The sequence below is a fragment of the Centruroides vittatus genome, unplaced genomic scaffold, assembly GCF_030686945.1.
Source record: "Centruroides vittatus isolate TY-2023 unplaced genomic scaffold, ASM3068694v2 contig_546, whole genome shotgun sequence".
Lineage (NCBI taxonomy): Eukaryota > Metazoa > Arthropoda > Arachnida > Scorpiones > Buthidae > Centruroides > Centruroides vittatus.
In genome coordinates, this window is record NW_027122322.1 from 1,482,874 (window position 1) to 1,504,187 (window position 21,314).

A 21,314-nucleotide genomic window follows, 5' to 3' on the forward strand; every position below is an offset into this window, starting at 1 on the left:
AGAATTTTTACCATATTTCGATACTCTCCTGGCGACGCGACGAGTTCGGGAAAATTGGCAACCATACTGTCAAATCGCTTCAGTATAGAAATACAAAGAAAAGAAACTTTTGCGCGATTTAAATCGTTAAATTTTTGTAAATAATAATATTTGCACATATAAAAATAAGATATTACGTATGTACTTTAAAAATATCGTTTTTAAATTAAATGTAAAAAAAAAAAAAAATCTCGAATTCCGAAATGTGGCGCTGCGATTGCATCAAAATAGTTGTCATGGCGGAAGAGTTAAACACGTCGAAAGTGGAAGGAGGAGGTAAAGATTTTGGCTTCGATGATTTTCCCGGTGATTTCGAACCGGGTGCTTCGAAAGAAGCTATGTTTACCGCTACAGAATCGTACGAAGAAGATGAAAATGTGGAAAACGTAGATTTTTGCGGCGACGAAATGGTCCGTCGAACTAGTGTAATCAGTGAATTAGGAAAAGAAAATAGAAGCGAAGTCGATCTACCCGAGAGTGAAAAGGTAAATTTATCTTTGAAGTTTAATTCAATGTACTCGAAAATTATAAAATCGATTGCGAATATCGATCGAGATTTATAAGAAAGTCAACGATGAAATGTTTCTTACTCATTGTCATTGGCCTGCCCCCAATATTTATACAGATTGACCCCAATGGACCCCACGGATCACCCCCAAAAAATTCCTGGGATTGCTTACTCAGATTTGATTCTGAATCTCCAGAGCAGTAGGCTGTTGCTTTAACTTTGTTTATTTTGTTACCGGTTAGTAGTGTGATGCAAAGCAAACTTTGTTCGTGTAAGGAACATGAGAAAGAATGTTGTGCATGCAATTGAGTTACTATTGCTTACCTATATTTACAAGAGCAAAGGCTTTCATATTGTTTTCTTCAGTAAATGGCACTTAGGCAAAGAGTTTCCTTTTGGGATTAAATAAAAAAGGCAGTGTTTTTGGGAAGGTTTTGCAAAAAATAAAACAATTAAAAAATGTAAAAGTTAAATATACAGGTATTCCTTGATTAATGCATGAAATTAATTGCGGCAATCCCTTTACATACGTGGCAGAAGATTTAATTAACGTGGCTTTACAACCTGTCTTTATTTAACGTAGATACTGTATTTGATTAACACGATTTTGATTACGTGGTAGCATTGAGGGATTAATTAACCATGTTAATCAAGGGATACTTCTACAGAAAACTTACCAAAATGGGTAACATAGTAAACTTTAACAAATTTACTTTGTTAACCTGTATATTAACATGTTATCTCTAAGAATAGAAAACTGATTGCATCCAACAACCTAGCAAACTTAGATAATAAATTAACGCTTGTATTTTTATTTTATTTTATTAATTTTATTTTTATTTTAACAGTTTTACTGCTGAAGTTTCTCATAAACTTAAAATTTTGGAAAATTGTATGTATTTATGTATATGTTACAGCTAAAGCCCAAAGTTCGGCCAGTTTCCAAATTTGCTGGCCGTTTTGCACTTTAGCCAAGAGGAATGGCCAATGACCGGTGTATATGCTACTTTGGCTAGCTATTTCACCAAGTGGCGGGAAATTTCTGGCCAAAATTCGATGTGCCGATGCATATTAACTGTCTGGTAGGCAGTACATCTTTCACTTCCGACGTGGTGCCATGCATGTGCTAGCAAGGAAGGTGCCACGTTGTGACGATAATATTCTGTATGTCTGCTGCTTTTTGGAGAAGGTCCTGTTCTTATTATTCTGACATAACAGTTTCGTTGTGAGTACTGTATTCCTCATATTTCTATAGTATTCTATATGAATACTTCAAGTTCAAAGGTTAAGTTGTAGGGCATGTATAATATGTGTTGTGGAGTACATGTGATGACACACACCGCAGGAAGGAGCATACAGTAATTATGCTGAGGTTAATAAAGGATTACTTGCTACAACACATTTTCTTTTAAAGGAACATATTAAATTAGCAACAGAACACAATTTACTGAGGCTATATGCCATGTAACAATATTACAATTTCAAATACTCATAATTGTTATTCTATAGGTTGTCCCATGGCTACTTCTGATGGGACAAATATGCTGGGTGAAGTTGGACTACACGTAAATGCGGAATCAACAATTGATATGAAAATCATGTTCTCAGATACTTTGAATACGTTGCTGCAAGTAAAAGCAAATAATAGCAGTATCCTCACCAGAGACAAATATGGTGCTTTTATAGAGGACGTTAAACAGGCAAAAGCAAAGTAGAAAAAAGGAAGTGTTGACTGTCTTCGACTAAGAAAATATGACGTTATTGAAATTGACGACAAAAAAACACTCATTGTGCCAATAACAGGACACAATAGTGATTTTTTTGTACTATGTGCATACAGAAGAATTTTTCGACATATTGCACAATACCCACTTGAAAATTGGACATGGAGGTCGCACACGAATAGAAAAGGAGTTACAAACTAAGTACAAAAATGTCAACAAAGAAGTCATTACATTGTACTTCTGCTTATGCAAGCCATGTCAGACTAAATTGTCAAATCCCAAGAAAGGACTAATTTCTCAACCTTTAATATTTAAAGAATTTAACTCAAGATGCCAGGTAGCTCATACAGACATGCAAAGTAACCCTGGCGGCAAGTACAAGTTTATACTCAATTATAACCAAGTTTATATTATTGCGACCTCTGAAAAACAAAAGAGCAGAAGTTGCTTACCAGCTACTTGAAATCTTCACCACTATAAGTGCTCCAAGTGGGCTTCAATCAGATAATGGAGAAAATTTCCAAACCAAGTTATAAATGAACTGAAGAACATATGGCCTGAACTGAAACTAGTACATGGAAAATTGAGGCATAACCAAAGCCAAGATTCTACTGAATGTGCTAACCAGGATGTTCAGAATATGATGATGACATGGATGCAGACAAATAAATCAACACATTGGGCTAAGGGTCTCTGATTTATTTAATTCATGAAAAACAATTCTTTTCACCAATGCATTCAGCAGTTGCCATATGAGGCCATGTTTGGCTACAAAGCAAAAGGGGCTGAGAACCTCAAATCTGCCCAGAGAGGTTGTAGATAACTTACTTACAAATGACCATGACTTTTTTTCTTCCGACTTTGGCCAATCGCCCCATGCCATTTCGCAAAGTGGCTGGCCAAATCCCAAAATCAAGAAAAGATCGGACATTGGCCATTTTCTGATTTGGCTGGACACTTCCTGCTTTGGCCGTAACATATATATAAAGTTAACTAACTCAAATTAAAAGAAAATGTAATGTATACATAAGCCTTTTTTGCCAATTCAAAAAACCATATCACTTACATCCTACATTGACACTAAAACATTTGCAATATGAGGAGAGTCATGCCATGACAGCAAACACAATCATCATCCATGACAGAAATGGAGAAATGTTATACAAGTTATAATTTGCATAAACATATGTATTAATACGTAAATCCAAATCTCTAAATTAATAGAAATGATAAAATTTTTTATAAAAATTTTCTTAAACTAAATTTAAAAATATCCATTACACTTTTCATTTCAATAAAAAGAGTCAAATCAATTAAGTTTAATTAACTGATATGAAATTGATTAAGTTAAGCAATTGCATAACATTTGCTAATGGTAACAAAGTAAACGAGTACCAAAAATTTCTGTGGTTGCTTTTCCAGATTTGATCTGAATCCCAGAGCAGTAGGCTGATGCTGTAACTACCTTGGCCATGCAGCTGTCAGTTTATTAAATAATAAATACAGTGGAACTTGTTATGTTAAACTGATAAGTCAAAGTTACATTAAATTAAAGCTTTTTTGTTGCTTAAACACTATATAGTGTAATTAATTTGAGCACTTGGGCTTTCCTTTAACTTTTATTTTAGTTCAGTTGATACGTGTTTTAGATTACACATTTCGGGCATAACACGCCCCTCTTCAGCCAACTAAAAAATATGATAAAAATACACTCAGTACATAAAAAGGTAGAGAACACACACAAATGATTAAGATGTTTTTTCCAAGACATACCTCAGGATTTTTTACGAACTGGGCTCTATTGGATGAGTACATAATATGTATACAGCTTATATGTTTATTATTATACAGGTACTCCTCACTTTACGACTGAGTTCTGTTCTGACAACTACGTCGTTAAGCGAATTGGTCGATAAGCGAGGAGTTTGCACCGGGAATATAGGATCATTGTAAAATTATACAAATTATGCAACAAACTTCAAATTTATTCATAAAAAGACTATTATAGTACGCTATTAGCCTATTATAGTACTATAAGACTATTATAGTACGCACAAGCCTATTATAGTATGCTTACTGCGGATGTCACCATTCGCCACTGACCAACACTCAAGCTGAGAAAGGGGATTCCCCAAATGGCAGGTCAAAACTCGATTGGTCGTAAGTGCGAGTGGTCGTTAAGCAGATATACAGGTACTCCTCACTTTATGATCTATCTATTTGGACAAATATCAGAAATATAGTATTAATCATTATAATATGTTGGTTTGCACAATCCATATATCTACACTATTGATGTACCTTCATTATTCTTCTTGGGCCAATACAATTAATGCATTTGAAGGGGGAACTATACTGCAAGTATGGAACTTTTACGTTTATCTATTCCATTTTGAAGGAAAGGTTTATTTTTTTATTACCACCTTGTCACCATATTATCTATACAGATATGTTAACAAATAAGCCTAAAATGATAAAAAACAGATATGCTATGTTGTTAGTATTCTTTCTTAAGAAGCAATAGGGTGTTGAATCAAATTTTCATTTCAAATTCTGCCATTTTTAAAAAAGGTTTGCTATAAGTTATCTTGTTATGATAACATACACAGAATAAATATGATGCACCTGTTTATTCTTTCTATAAAATTCAATAAAACCAGATATAAAAAGAGTAAAAAGAAGATAATAAAGAAGAAAGATAAAAAGATATAACCACAAATGGTTAATAACAGTCTCTTGTTTGTTAATTGGTCAGTTTAAATTCAGTGTAAATATTGGCTGCTTAGAAATGTAATGGTCTTTGTTAGATTAAGTGTATAATCCATTACATTCTTATAAAATGGAATACAGTAATCCCTCGCTACTTCGCGTTTCATTTATCGCGGCCTCAGTATATCGCGGATTGTTCAAAAATATTCATCAAAAACTCAAAATTGAGGAATTATGGCGCAAAAGTTGCTCGCACGCTAGCAGAAGGCAGGGAGTGCCCACACAATTCAAAATCCACGTCTCTGATTGGCTGGCTAGCATCCCGCCATTTGATATCCCTCCCGACTCGGGAATCTCGCAAGCTGATTGGCCTAGATGTTTCTTACTAGACGAATCTCATTAGCTGATTGGCCCAAGAAATCGACGACAACATGGTCAGAGCCGTAGAATTCAGTAACCGTATTGACGGTGTAATGGCGTTGTACAAGGGCATCTTTGCTCAGAAAAAAAAACAATGGTCACAACTCCCCATCACGATGTTCCTTGTGTGCCGAAAACGTTCTGCAGAAACTCCTTCTGTTGCCTCTACGCCACCTCCTGCAGTTACCCCAGCTCTATCCGAAGCTGCCCGCGACGATCGCGTTAAAAATGAGAGGGTGACACTACTTCGTGGTTTTTCACTTATCGTGGCCGGTTTTGGTCCCTATTAACCGTGATAACTGAGGGATTACTGTATATTGATTTTTGATTGTTTGGCTACTGATGATGCCAAACACATACTACCCTGTTTAATTAAGAGAAGCAAATTTATGTTAATTTTATACATTTCATGCATTTAAGTAGTGCAAACTGTAAATGTGATAGAAAGACAAAACAAAATGAACTTCCAATTTCAACTAGTAAGGAAAATAACACAAAATTATTTATTGTGACATCATCACAATATTGGGCTGCAATTTGTAATCATATTTTTAAAATTTATTTAATTTAAAATATATGCTTTCCATCTCATAGTAATGTCTTGCCCCTGTACATCATACTTTACCTGTTAGCAACAGAGTCATGCCGTCATCTATCTCAGTGATTCTCAAAGTGGGGGTCGCGAAAAATATTTGGGGGGCCGCTGAAAAATTGATGCCAGATCAATTTTTTTTCAGATATTTTATAAATTTACTATGGATTCATGTTTAGAAATAATAGAAATAAAAAATATATAAAATAATTTTTACTTAAATAAATTGCACATATAAATAATAAAAACAATATAAATATTTTAATACGAGCCTAATGTTTATAAATTTGTGCGCTATTGGGGAATCCCCCGAGTTCCACTCTCAGCTTAAACTATGATAGAACAGCATTGTCATTTGGAATGGTGTTCGCTAGCAGTGTTGCGTCTGTAGGCAAGTCAAGTTAGAAATACAATAGAGTGCTGTTATCCGAAAACCGATCAACCGATTCAATCGGCAAATTTATATTTCCGCTAGTGTTGTGGCGTTGCAATATTTGGCTATGTCTTGGGCTTCTCCAATATTATTTTAGTTGGTATGCGTTTTTAGCTGGCAGCACTGGAGCGACCATGAGAGGGTACTTAACCCCCTCCCTCTGGGATGTTTTCCTACACACAGTCATTCTTCGGGAGTCCTTTGAAATTTTTAAGTGCAAAAAGGGGTCGCGGACCAAAAAGTTTGAGAAACACTGATCTAACTCCTTACAGGGAAACTTTTTGAATTGAAATGATGTGACTTCCGGTTTGCATCAGAATTTCATATACAGTTAATCGGGGCCTCCTGCTTCTAAGCTTTCCATATCTGGTCTTGGATTTCATCTATCTAACTCCATTCTCAAGATTAAGGTAAGACAGATAGATGGATGACAATGGGAATTTATAGGTTTGTGGTTTTTTCAAATTGCAGTCCAAGAAGACTTACTGCCATCTGAGAAGTAGAGAAGCAAAAGTATCATAGTGAAAGAGTGGGTCAGCCTCAACATTATCCACATAGTTGAAAAACATTTAAAAAAATTAGAACTGCTGCAAAAGTCTGTCTTATAAGTAAATGACAGAAAGCAGATTTGTAGAGCAAAGTATAAAGATGTCACACTTTTTTAGAAAATAGTTCTGTAAGAACAGAAGTAACGATATGCTGATAAGTGAGCTACTGCTGAGAGAGGAAAGCATATCAAATTAAACTTTAAAGTTTGGAATATCAGATTTCAAGTGCTCAAATGACTGGTTACAATGATTCAAAGACCAATTTTCCACCATTTTCAGTGGATCAGGATCAGTAAACATTTAGACAACATGAGAGTGGCTGGAGACACTGAGACCAACCTCAAAGCATATGCTGAGAATAAAATGCCTGTAAATCACAATTGTTCTGCAATAAAATGGAAACTAAAACATTTGTAATATGAAGAGAGTCATGCCATGGCAGAAAACAAAGTAAACAAAGGGTAATAGTATTTTTTCTGCAGTAATAATGAAAGTGAATAACTATCCCCACTGCTTTTATATAAAACACACAATCCCAAGATGCATAAAATTTGTTATTTTTGAGCTGTTTGTTAATTATCATGGCAAGTACAAAACAAATTGTCTGTGTGTCTGTGTGTGTGTGTGTGTGTGTGGATGAGAGCAAAAATATTTTGTCAGTGTATTGAAATGCTTTAACAAGAACTGGGGTTCAAAATAGGAACGTTTACTTCTGTTGGATGATATTTCTCTTCATAAAATTGACAGCTTGAATTTGCCAAATGTTTTTGTTTGACAGAAGGAAGAGCACTCTAATCATCTTATCAAGGCAAAATTGTAGATTTAAAAAATACAGTACAAAATGGCATATACATTTCTTGGTACAAGAGATTTCATATACTCTGTATTGGTTTTTTAAGATTATTGTTGCATTAATACTTATATAGACTGAAAGAGGATGGAACAATCAAAATACATATCTTGAGCCTTGTGTGTAAAAAAAAAAAAAAAGGATATAAAAGTGTTTCAGTTGAGATGAAAAATTGGATTTAGGGAAACTAAGGATTTCAGTAGTATGTCATTTCAGAAAACAAAGTTTTGTTCACTTTGCTGAGAGATTGTTGTGTTTTATGCAAATGTTTTAGTTTCCATTTTATTGCAGACAAGTTAGCAAGATGTTAAAAATACATTTCAGCAATTAGATCTTTTAGTATTAAATTAATATAGTTATGTTTTTAACTGTCACAATCCATTCAAAACAAAATTTATAATAGAACATAGACAAATATAATTCAAAAAATATTTTATTTGAAGAGTAATGTTGAACTAAATTAGTCCAAAAACACTGTTTTCCTATTATATACTTTGATAACTTAGCAGTTTATTTTTTGAATTTCGAATATGACCAATTTCCTATTACTTCTTTCACAAAAATTTATCCACAAGTTTCCATGTATTTTTCCATACTTTAGTGCCACTGTCAAGATACTGCAAAACTTAGAATTGAGCTGTTAATATAATTGATTGAAATGGCTAATAGGAATTTGTTCATAACACCTGCTTACAGTATTTAGTAATTGTAAGGGTTTCTCTATATAATATATAAAAATTTTACTAATAATCCACTGTTATTGTCTATCAGGAAATATTCATATTACTGTTTAATTCATAAATTAGCCCAAAATATTCACATAATAAAGTCTAATGCAAAATTTTCAGATTTTTGCAGTTTCTTCTACAAACTTGTATTTTCTAATTCATTTTCATATGTATAGTCATTTTCACTAATTAGTACTATAAAGTTGTGGAATAATGACATGAGAGAATAGCTATGTTTGAATACCATATTAAAAGTAAAGTCTATGATTACCAAGAAATGCTTAATTATAGGAGTCTTGACTCTTGAAAAATAATTATAAGTGGTAAACTAGGTAAAATTTTAATTAATTAATAAATTGTCACAAAACATTTATGTCCTTAAGACAAATGTAGCCATCACAAACTCTATCTGAAAGTAATCATTCTGTACGGACTTGTATGTCTAATGATGGCAGTTCGATCTAGCCAGATGTACAAGCATGGTTGGTTGGTTACCTATTCTTAAATTTTTATCAGTGGAAATGAATGTAACTGGAACATGGACAATCTCAATGTATCATGTTTTCATGTACGGTACACATTGCATACAGCTTTAAACCACTTATAAAGAACTCTCTGGCAATTATGGCAGCCAACCATTGCACAATATCTACCTGAACTGGTTTTATATGGCATGTTGCCAATGAAAAACTAAAAACTGCAAACCTACACTAACAATTGGTAGTATCTTAATGGCTGTCAAGACATGCGCTCTCACGTGACAGCATTCAAAACACATTCTGAAAACTTATGGGTCCTGTACTGTATATATTTTGTTAAAGCAATCTGTTATCTTTGTGAAAAATTTTCATTATGTATGTGAATTTAAGCTTTATTTTGACAAAGTGTAATGTTGAAAACAAATATATTGATTACAGTTTGCATAAAATATATAAAATTAACATAGACAAAAGTACCTTTGTTATTAAAATTTCTCTTAGTATATAACACATCTTCAATATATTTATTTTTTTGATGGTTTTTTATTATGACTACATATTGCTTAAAGTAAATTTAAAGACCAACAACTGCCGAATTATCTTATAATCTTATATGAACTGGAGGGGAAGATCGGACCAAAGGTCCAGGTAGCGTAACTGGTAACGTGTCTGCACGGATAGCAGAAGTTGCGGGTTCGAATCCCGCTTCGGGCCGATTCTTTTCTTCCAGTTAGGCCTAAAATTTATTTAAATTATTTAATTAAAATTCTAATTATTAAATTTAGCAAGAGATGGCGCCTAACACCTAACTCTAGTATCAAATTAACTTAAAATTATTATTTCTATAGCAATTTGCTAGCCCGATAATTCGGCAGTTGTTGGTCTTTATATGTAACGGGTTAGTTGTTGTTTATTTGTAAATTTAAAGTATTGAAGATTAAAAGTAAGCTTATAATAATTTATAAAATGTTAATCTAAATAAATAATGACTAACCCGTTACAAAGCTATACATCCACAAGAGCCGAATTATCGGGCTAGAGTTGGCTATAATAAATAAATAATTAATAAGACAATTTGTCACTAGAGTTTGGCGTTAGGCACCATCTCTTACTAAACTTAATAATTATAATTAAATTAAATAAATAATTTGAATAATTTGGAACTGGAGGAAAAGAAATTGGCCCAAAGCGGGACTCGAACCTGCAACTTCTGCTATCCGTGCAGATACGTTACCAGTTACGCTACCTGGACCTTCAGTCCGATCGCCTCCTCCAGTATATATAAGCTAACACGACGACCATCAACGGCCAAATGTTAATCACAAATTTTCTTTACTAAGTTTACTAAAACAATGATTGTAATTTAAAAGCAAATTTACTTAAAATTCTCTTGTAAATATTTTATGCAGGTGGATACAGATCAATTGCAAGAATTATCAATAGTAGATCAGCCTGAAATGGAAGAAGAAAAATGTGAAGGAGATGTATATAGTACTGAATGGAAACAGCAGAAAAAACATGTTTTTATTTTAAGTGAGGCAGGAAAACCTATTTATTCTAGGTTTGTTTGAAGAACTGGAATATTTATTTAATATTTAAATATATTTTTCTTAAATAATTATTATTTCACACATTAAATGCTTGAATTGATAATCAGGTTATTACATATGACAAAAAACAAGAATAGACTATTATTATTTTTGTCACATATAAAAACCTATTATAGTATAAATTTTTTATATTATAAAAATAAATAATTAATTAATTAATTAATTAAATAATATGCAAGAAAGTGCAAAGTCCTAATTTAAAATTTATTTAATTAAATTTTCAATTATGAATTTGCACTTTCTTGGCAGATTTAGAATAACACTCACTATCATTGCAGTATTTGACCATATGAATAATTATATTATACTTACAAAGATGAAACAATAGTATTCGCTGTAATTATTTTATTTATAAAATTAGGATGCATCAAGGAATTTCAAACACCCTACATAAACTTTTATCATACTTTAATTAAACTTCATTCCAGTTGTATTTAAACATTGTAAAATATTATTTAAAATTAAATTGTTTTATATTTGGAAAAATATCAACAACCAGTTATAAACTTATTTATTGTCATCTCTTTAATTTGCAAGAAAATATTCAGAAATAACTGTTTTATAGGATGAAATCTGACAGAATGCTTAAGTGTTCAATATTAGCAGTTTGATTAGAAAAACAATAGTTATGAAAAAGTATAATAAATGTTTAAAATTTCATTTATCATTTATTCCCATTTACATAATTGTACTTTCATATCTGAAATATCCATACAGTTAAAAATTATTATTGAATTTCATGCAATAATATCAAGTACCATAAATTAGATATTAACAGTAAGTTTTATTGTAATGAGAAGTTAAGATTTCAATTATTCCACATTACAAACTATTATCATCATATTTCCTTTGTTCAAAGATGTTTTCTTTTTCTTGTTCAAAATAAATCCATCTTACATTTACAGTTCAAAACAACATGAAAAGTCATTGAAGTTAGATCATATACATTTTATAATGCACATTAAAGCATATATGCAGAAGAGCCTAGCAGTAGAGCTACTGAACATTATCTATCTTAAGGCATTTGTATTGTTTTTCTAAATTGTCATTTAACAAAACTTAAAAAGTCATCACTTCAAATTGAATTTTAAGAATGTTTTTTAGAAGAAAATTTTAAATTTTTTGATGCATCTTAGAATCAAAGAAATATATGTAAAAATATCTTATTTTGCAAACTACATTAGGATATTTTCTCTGTCTGTCTTACTTCATCTAATAGAAAAACATAATTAAAAACAAATCATTAAATTCACAGCATAATACATTAATAATCAGTAAAATGCATTAAATGTACAGTACTTAAAATATTTTTTATCACAATAAATAATTCTGTTAAACAATAAACATTTTTTATTTTCAATTTTTATTTTTAGACATGGAAATGAAGACAAATTAGTTACTATGATGGGTGTCATGCAAGCATTAGTTTCTTTTGTTCAAGAAAGTGGTGATATAATTAGGTCCTTTCATGCTGGAGAACATAAATTTGTTTTTCTAAATAAATCACCTTTAATTCTTGTTTGTGTGGCAAATACTAAAGCATCAGTTCCTCAATTACAAAATCAATTAATATATATTTATAATCAAATTTTATCAGTGCTTACTCACAGCCAGTTACATCGTATATTTGAACAAAGACATAATTATGACTTACGACGATTACTCGGAGGAGCAGAGAAAATGCTGGATAATTTGATCGATATAATGGACCAAGATCCGAGTTTTCTTTTAACTGCTGTACGATCTTTGCCTTTAGATAATTCAGTCAGAGAACAAATAGGACAAACATTGTCTCATTATTGTGGAAAAATTAAGGTACTTACTTTTACTGAATTTATATGTATTATTGTAAAGTATTTTCCTGAATTAATTTAACCTAAGTTTTTATTATTGGCATGTAGTATTATTTTTTAAAAATCTCAATATGTTTTCTGTATTTTGATACCTCTGAATATCAACCCTTTTTCATGTAATTTATTGACAACAATAGATGTGATGTTATTTTATAACAAAATATAAATCTGCTTGTTTTTTGCTTTTAATTTCATAATTTAGAAACTTTTCAATATGTAAGCAAAAATCACAATAATGACACCATTATTTTCAAACAAAATATGTCTGTAATTACACTTTAGCTTTCTCTGGAGAAGATTTATGTATACTTATCAACCTGTTGTTGTTTTAGTTTAAATTCTATTAATATTGCAGACTAATTTAATTGTAACTAGTGTGATTTTCAAATTTCAAAAAAATGCAAAGAATTAATGAACATAAAATTTAGGCAGAATATGTAATGTCAGCTATATATATAAGATTTTATTCACTGTCACTTTCTGACAATAAATGCTTACATTTTACTTGACTGCAATATCACTGCTATCACTAAAAGTGCTTTGTTTATTGTGTTCTTTGTCCACAGGTAAAGTTCTTTTTGTGAACTACTGAATAATGTCAGCAGTAATGTTCTGTGATGCTGATGTTATAGTGGTTGTATGAACGAATTCATTTATTAATGGCTGGGTTCATATTGTGGCTAGGCCTTAATGTTATCTTTTAGAGAGTTACATTAACGATTTCAGATTAAGTTGAAACTTTGAAGCTCATTTCCCATTAGGATCATACTCGACAAACTTTTTAAAAATCACTTTAAATCAAAATCGTTTAAAAAATGTTTGTGTAAAAATAGAATTAGGTGTAATAAAATATAATACAATGCAGCTACTATTTATAATAATAAAGTATCTATTACACATAACTTACTTTTAAAGATGTATTAAAATTATTAATTTTTTAATTTATTTTTCATTTCTAGAATGTTGTTTTTGCTATACTGATAGCAGATAATCAGTTAGTAACATTAGTAAGAATGAAAAAATATTCCTTACATCCTGCTGATCTACATTTAATTATGAATTTAGTAAAATCTTCCGAATCTTTGAAAACTGCTGAATCTTGGATTCCAATCTGCTTACCAAAATTTGATGCAAGGTGAAAATATATCATTTTTGTAATAAATAAAGTAGAATTATAAGAATTATTTTTACTCATTAAATATTATATTTATAAACATAAATAAAAAGTAAAAATAAATTAAAAAATATATTCGCTTTCAATTTTAGTGGATTTCTTCACGCTCACATATCATATTTGGATGATAGTTGTCCAGCTTGTCTTTTATTATTAACTGTTGATAAAGAACTGTTTTATAGCCTTCAGGAATGCCGACGCAAGATCGTTGAAGTAAGTTTAATGCTTGAATTTTAATAATTTATTTTATATAAAATATTCATAGACAATTTTTTTTTATACAGAGGTTAAAAAAACATCATTGTTTAGAAGTAATAAATAAATCACTTAAAGATTTTGGATATTCTGTCAGTGAAGTGGGAATACCAGAACTGAGGCATTTTCTTTATAAATCCAGATCTACTGCCCAGTTCACAAGTCCCCGTATTAAAGCTCCATACACAACGCCAGAAGATTGGACATCCCTCTATGGATTATATCAGTACCTTCATCATAGAATGTATAATCCCTCTAGACCATTAAAAACATTATTTTATTCTGGAAGTAAAGAAACTATGATGGGATGGGTAAATTTTTCTTTATCCATTGATAGTTGAATGATTATTTAGATTAATTTGAATACCTTAAGAAAAAATTGAAGGACAAGAAATAAATTATTTGAAATAAAAATATTAAAATAATATTAATTAACATTTATCAAATTGAAAAGTTTTAAAACGCATATCTCCTTGATTCTAAGACCTACTACATCTTTATCTGTCCAAGATAGTGATGGATCTTACACATACAGTCCAAAATAACAATCACTTGTTATGAGCAGACCATATGCTACATTATGCAACAATAGTAAACATTTTGGCTTGCTTAATGCTTAATCAAATCATTATAATCAAAATGTAAATCAATTTCTATCAACAAAGCTTAAATACTTAACTTCATTTCATGTTGCATTCTGAATGTTATTATTGGCATGCACAAAAGAGCATAAAAATAGAGCTGTTGGACCTGTTTCATGGCATTTGTATTGTTTTCATAACTTGATATTTAACAAAACTTAATAAAATTATTTTTGTTAGGTGGAAACGTTTTAAAATAATGTGTCTTAGAATTGAGGAAATATGGCAACTAAAATTGTTATATTTAGTCATTATAAATGCTTATTAATCAGAGTGCTAATTTAAAAGTAATTCTTTATAATCAAATTTTGGAAGAAATTGAAGAAAAAAATATATGTATAGTTGGTATATATTAAAGGCTATTTTGAGAAGTTCAGCATCCTACATGATTTCAATATGCTAGATGCTCACATTAACTGTATGTCTACTAAAACTTGCAATGTCCTGTAACAGGTGGTGTCATTTTTCCACATAATCATCATCCCTGTCCATGAACATACCATTATCATCAGACAAGTTGCATCCTGTCAATGAAGAAGTTGAGCACCAGTAATGCATATCTCCTTGCACCTCCAAATTACTGGTTTAATGCTATTGCTTCGTGTATTCTTTAAGCTTTGCAATTCTTCACAATGACCATGCTTGGCCTCATACAATTTTACAAATATGGAATGCATTGCAATGTCTCAAATTTCACAGGATTTTACCACACCCACCTTACAGCCTGAATCTCATACCTTGGAACTTTTTTCTTTTTCTGAAGCTTAAAGAGCAGCTGAAGGGACAGTGTTATACTCCAATAATGCAGAGGCGTAAACATATGTGCATTGGACTTCTCTTGACATCAGCAATTTCTTTGTGTGTGTGCATGCATTTGGGGATGGTGATTATGTGGAAAAATAATTACACCCCTGGTCCAAGATTCACAATTAATGTGTATTGCATATTATTGAAATTATCATATAGGAGACAAAACTTTTCAAATGGCCTTGTATTTTTAATTGTATTTCTAATATAAAGGCATTGCATGTAATTTGTATTGAAAAAGATAAAAAAAAACAATATTTGTTTAACTTAATCTTGATTGAAACACAAACTTCTTTCTGCTATTTTGTTGTTTTCCCCTTATAGTTTAGAACATATGATTTATCTTTAATCTATTATTTCTCAATTGTGTACTACGTTGAATTTGAAATACAATAGCTTTAAAAATAATAACTTAAAGCCACATATAATTTCATTTAACAATTTATTGCTAGTGTTCTCACTTAGGTGTAGAGAATAATGATTAAAAATATTAACAGTACTTGATTGTTTGCTGTTCTCTCAATTAATTGTAGGTTCTTCAGAACTTAGCCTAAAGTTGCTATCGAGAACAAATCATACAGGAACACTCCTTTTGATGGAAAAAGTAGATTTATTTTCTATAATTTACAACAGATAAGCATTTTGGACCCAAAATGCATATTCGTTGTAAATTATAGAAAATAAATCTACTTTTTCCATCAAAAGGAGTGTTCCTGTATGATTTGTTCTCGATAGTAACTTTTTGCTAAGTTCCAAAGAACATAACATAAATTGTATTTGAGATACATTTGCCTTCTCTGAAGGGCTTTTAATTTTCAATCTTTAAAACTCTGATAACTGACAATGATAATTGATAAAATAAAAAATTTTTTCTCTCCTGAAAATATAAGCAAGCTTACTATCAATTCCAAACTTTGTTTTCAGTTTTTAACATTAAATTATTTCTCAATATTTTTAATGAAATAATAAACATATTTATTCTACAATAGATCAAATATTATATAATTTATTACTTATTAATTATATAATTCAATTTATTTTGAAGTAAACATTAACTTTTGTTTTTTATCATCAAAAGTAAATATCAAATAAGATATACATAGATAATTATTCTAATGATACATCTAAAAACCACAAACGTTATTAAATTAATAAGATATTAAGTTCTTTGAATTTTCGTTGTAGCACATGCAAGGATTTGAACTTTATGCTCGTTTGAACCACTAGTCACCAAATTTGATGCTTCCACCGCTATGAAAGAAGTTGTGCATTGGATTAACGAGAGGAAACACGACTTTTTGTAATGGATGCTCCAACGATGTGAAACCAAAGAGCTTAGACAAAAGTGCACGGTAGAATATTTATATAAATATCATTCCTTGATACATAAAAATGTTTTATGTATGCCTGTTATCTGTACAGTTTTTGATTTATGTATAAAGTTTATTGAATTGTATAATGGAATTGTTATTAAAATTATGTAAAATATTAATAAAATCAATTTAGAATGCTAAACTTTACTTAAATTATAAATTTGATTGTACATTATTTATTTTCAAATCTTTCTATTTTGCAAAAAAATTTCATATTCTTAAAATTAGTTTAGCAAAAGAAAATTAAATTTCTTTTGCTAAAATTTTGCATTTGAATTTATTTTCAGAAAAATTTTTATTATTTTATTTGATGAACAATATATTCCAAACAATTAGATAGATATTCATTTGGGGAAAAAAAGCAATCAGTTTACAGGTTGAATATATCTTGTTTAACAAAATCTATATGATTGTAAACATACTTTTGAGAAATTTTAATAATATGGCCTTAGAACACATTAAATAGAATGTAATCTTCAGACAAATATTCTAAAATTTGTCATCATATTTGTGAGGATTCATCATAACTTTTTAAAAATACTTATTCTTGATTAATGTAGCAAGAATTAGTAGTAATGAGTATTTTTAAAACTTCAATTTCTCGTATAAAACCGGTTTTCAGTAGAAATTATATTTTGAATACAGATCAAATTGTAACCAATTATATAACAGTTTGTTTTAAAATTTTAAATTATATAACCAGTATAATTACTGAATTTTTAAAATGAAAATATTTGGTTCCATATTTTTAAAATACATAAATCTATAAAATACATACCTACTATATAATTTTGCATGATTGAGCTGCAATTTTCATAAATTGCAGCAGACGTAAATTCCCATTGGCATCCGTCTTTCTATCTTTTCTTAATCTTGAGAGTTAGATGAGTCAAGACCAGATATGGAAAGCTTAGGGGCAGGAGGCTGATTAACTCCTTCCACTTTAGACGGAAGTAACGTTATTTCAATTCAAAAGTTTTCTGATGGAATTAGACGACCATGACTTTATTGTTACAGGAAAAGTATGATGTATAGGAGTCCAACACTATTAAAATTTAGGGCATTGTGATGATGTCTCAATAAATAATTGCTCTTTTCAATATTAATTTGTAACTGCAAGATAAAACTTTGTTCTGAAGACTGAAATTAGTTATTACATATATTGTGAACTGAATGCATCCACAGACTATTTTTGCTATGCTGGAAAAGTGTTACAATAAAGCAGCCAATAGGACAGCAATGTGTAGAAAACCACCATTACAGTAAACAATGAAGAGCATATGCTAGATTTACATAATCAATCCAGCAACGAATCAAACTTCACTGCAAAGGAGCAGTGGCATATCTAAGGAAAATTGAGTCTATAGTAAGTGTGGAAATTTAGTCCCCTTCCAAGGTGAAAATTTTAAGTGCACTTTCCTTTTAATTATGCAAATTGGTCTATATGATGTGCTCAAAGTCATTTTCTTCTCTTTCTACACTCAAAGAGCAAGATCACATAGTCTGTTTTGACTCACAGAGGCTTTCAAATGCATAAATATTAGTTTTAACTAGCTGAATGAAATTCACAGCTGGTGATGGACAATGCATTGGTTAGCATTATCTGAATAGCAATACAAAGATTGGAGATGATGCTCTCGTGTCCACACTGAACGACAAATTCAAGCTTTTTGGGTCTTAACATTTTTATGTTAGCTTGCCTTGATAGTAACATTCTGCAATCCAAAATTTCTTCATACAGCTGCTATCTCAGGGTCAATAAGGGAGGGAATGATGGGAAAAAATTTCATGGGCCTGGACATCATCCCACAATTTGTTTTTTTTATGCATCATTATAATATAAGATGCTTAACAATAAGTATTGTTCTTATAAAATTAATTATAATTCTAAAAGATTAACTTGATGTCTATGTCTTGCAAATGAGCAAACCTTTCACCTATTTTTGTGAAGAAAGTTGAATGACTGCATGACTTTTTCTATTTCTTTCTTAGCTGTTAACCTAGCGTCTCTCAAATTCTCATTAGACAATCATTTCTCTGACATCTATATTCATATCTTAACAGATGCCAAGTTCTTTAAGTGATTCACTGACCAATACTTCTCTTTCATCATCAAAATGATCTTGGATGGCCTTTAAATTCAGAGTAACATTGCTCTTATGGATCCAATAAGAAAGCCAGTTAGGTAAAAAAAAACCCCCAGGAGAGTTTCAGGGTAGCTTTTCTTGGATATGTCAGACCCTATCCCTCACCACCTGGCTGAACCCATGATGTGCTTGATTAAAAAGGCTGTTCAAGGCCCATAGGCAGAAAGAGTAAAAAAAAATCTAGGGCAGCATTATGCACGCTAGGATCCCGTAACCTTTTATGAATTCAGTCAATGCATATGAGTACTTTGTTCCAAAATCTTGGCAAAATTAGAAAATCATAACTCAATCTTGATTGCCTTGTGTCACTTCTTGGTTCACTGATCTTGGATCAAAGGAGACAAAGCAAACAAGCTTTGTCTCTAGGATACTTTGAGTTCTCCAAGATATTGTGAGCTCTCAACCAGAGTCCGAAACATCTACCAAAACCTGTTTTAAAGGAAAAAGTTGTTTCAAATAAAATGCTCTTAGTAGATAAAATATCACAAGAAACAGATTTTACACTGTTCAGTTACTTCAGTTATGATAGCTTGAGGCTCTTTGACACCATCCAGTTCACTAGGTTGTGTTGTCAGATTCAAACTCATCACCACTACCATCACCATCTTACACTCCTGTCATGTCCATGTCCTCTGACATCCTCACTTTTAATATCATCGTACTCAAATTTATCTGATTTGATTTCTTCCTCCTTCCTGTGATTTTTTTTATACTTGATACACTCAGATTCTAACTTGGTTGAGGCAACTCCATGGAACATGCAAACTATTTGCTTCAAGATTTTCAAAGGGCAAGAAGAACTTGCTTTACTTCTTGGCTTCTTCTACTTCCGACTTCTCTCCTTCTTTATGAAGAAATGTTTGAGAGTCTTATGTGATGATTTTATACTACAACTTTTTACTTTCTCTACAGTGTAATTGAATTTTGTTTCCTTTCTTGAACTTTTATCTGAATAGAAATACTATTTATTTTTACATACACATATCTTCATTTTTATAATTACATTATTCTAGAATCTAAAATCTGAAAAATTTATATTTTAATAATACTATATAGCAAAGCTTTGTTATTTATTGAAATTTAGTATAAATTTCCACCCTACATTCAGATTGTCCATTAGAATCAGACAATCTGAATGCACCATGGAAAATTATTTTATATTTTAATATAAATTACTTTTATTAGAGAGTATATTTTCATTAAACTTTTACACTTATTTTCCGTTTAGGCTTCCATCTGTCTCTGGATGGTGGACAAAGATGCTGTTGCAGTTTGTACTTTCTCCATGATCAGATACCTCTCCTGGTGGTCTGTCTGGGTCATCCAGATCCTGCTTATCCTGTATGTGATCCTTCATGTATCCACTTTATTAAACCTCCTAAAAACTTTCTTTTCTTCTTTTTCATCAGGTCAGAACAGCCCAGATGGTAGGCAATTTGGCAAAACGACCATCTTGCTTTCCTTAGCCCATTGATGTGGCCTTTGTCAAACTTAGTCAGCAGTGCATAATGTCTTTGAATTATATAATTAATATTCCTGGTATTTGAAGACCTCCAAACAACACGTACACTAAAAATTGTGAACATAGTGAGACTATAATCCTTTTTTATTAGATAGATTAGATATTAACAACTGTTTTGGAAGCAAAACTGGCAAAAATTGGTTTTGCCTCAGATGCAAGTTACCATTGAGCCAGCACTGCTGCTCAGTGATACTCAGGGTACTCATGATTACTTGCCATATCTTAGATATGCCACTACAATGAAGCATAGAGGGTAGCAAAGAGCTACTTGTATCCACAGTAATCATTAAAGAAAATGAATACTTCTATTGTCAAAAACTAAAAGATTATCATGATACAATATTTAAAAATCAGTGTTGGAAAAATATAGCAAAAGAATAAATGTCGACATTAAGTACTTGCTTTTTCACATTGGCTATTCACTGTTATCAACTAGTTTACAACAGTAATGTAAACAGCTAACTATTCTGCTGTCCACTAACACACTGTGCTGAGCTGAACAAATATGTATAGTGTGAATCAGCCTTTATGCTATCTGTATTTGATTTTAGATTTTTTTCCATTCTTGAACTAAAATAACTTCAATTAGGCATAAAACCTTTGGGATATTTCCCCCCCTTCATTCAAGCATTCAAAAATTTGCTAATCTAAAATTATAATAGTCTGATATATTTTAGAGATATTTATTACTATTTTTGATTTAATTTTATTATTTCCTATGTATATTTTATATTTAGTAAGCTGATAGTAGATGCCTAGAGAGATACATTTGCCTACAGATTTTTATGTATGAATAGTAAGCTGCACAGATGCATTAAGTTTGACTCATTTTTGAAAGCTAGTTTCTTTTTTCTTTGTAGAGTATGATACGTTCACAAACATTATTCAGAACTGATATGATA

General features: G+C 30.9%; 1 protein-coding gene across 1 annotated transcript; it reads left to right on the plus strand.

Annotated features, from left to right (window-relative positions):
• Nucleotides 1-254: 254 nt before the first annotated feature.
• Nucleotides 255-16,903, plus strand: Mon1 (vacuolar fusion protein MON1 homolog). The gene is given in 9 exon segments (XM_067274321.1): nucleotides 255-524; nucleotides 10,440-10,591; nucleotides 12,014-12,455; nucleotides 13,453-13,628; nucleotides 13,760-13,880; nucleotides 13,952-14,233; nucleotides 16,556-16,580; nucleotides 16,583-16,645; nucleotides 16,648-16,903. Coding segments are annotated over 9 exon segments (1,557 nt in total). The 5' UTR covers nucleotides 255-275; the 3' UTR covers nucleotides 16,695-16,903.
• The last annotated feature ends 4,411 nt before the right edge of the window (nucleotides 16,904-21,314 follow it).